Below are 235 nucleotides of genomic sequence, written 5' to 3' on the forward strand. Positions count from 1 at the left end.
GACTGGTCTCCCTTTTCCAATAGACTTCTTTTTTCCCACAGGAACAAACCATGAAGTGCAAGGTGACAAGCTCGGTCAGCCATGCTAAGGTCAGAAAGATTTCCATTTCAAGTTTTTCATGTATTACAATAATTTCTGTCTTTCAAGAGTTCATTATTTGCTGTGGTAATATTTTGTATAGTCAGATTTTATAATGTCTGAAGTAGATTGAAATAGTTGATGTGTTCTTAAGAAA

At 34.5% G+C, this 235-nt stretch overlaps 1 protein-coding gene across 1 annotated transcript in view; it reads left to right on the forward strand.

The window, feature by feature from the left end:
• LOC119585629 overlaps positions 1-235 on the forward strand; it is a gene marked incomplete in the record, with an annotated part of 5,565 nt that overhangs the window by 3,377 nt on the left and 1,953 nt on the right. The window contains 1 exon segment of the mRNA XM_037934297.1: positions 42-89. Coding sequence (XP_037790225.1) covers positions 51-89 — 39 coding nt within the window.

Source organism: Penaeus monodon, chromosome 20 (assembly GCF_015228065.2).
Source record: "Penaeus monodon isolate SGIC_2016 chromosome 20, NSTDA_Pmon_1, whole genome shotgun sequence".
In the NCBI taxonomy this organism is placed as follows: Eukaryota; Metazoa; Arthropoda; class Malacostraca; order Decapoda; family Penaeidae; genus Penaeus; species Penaeus monodon.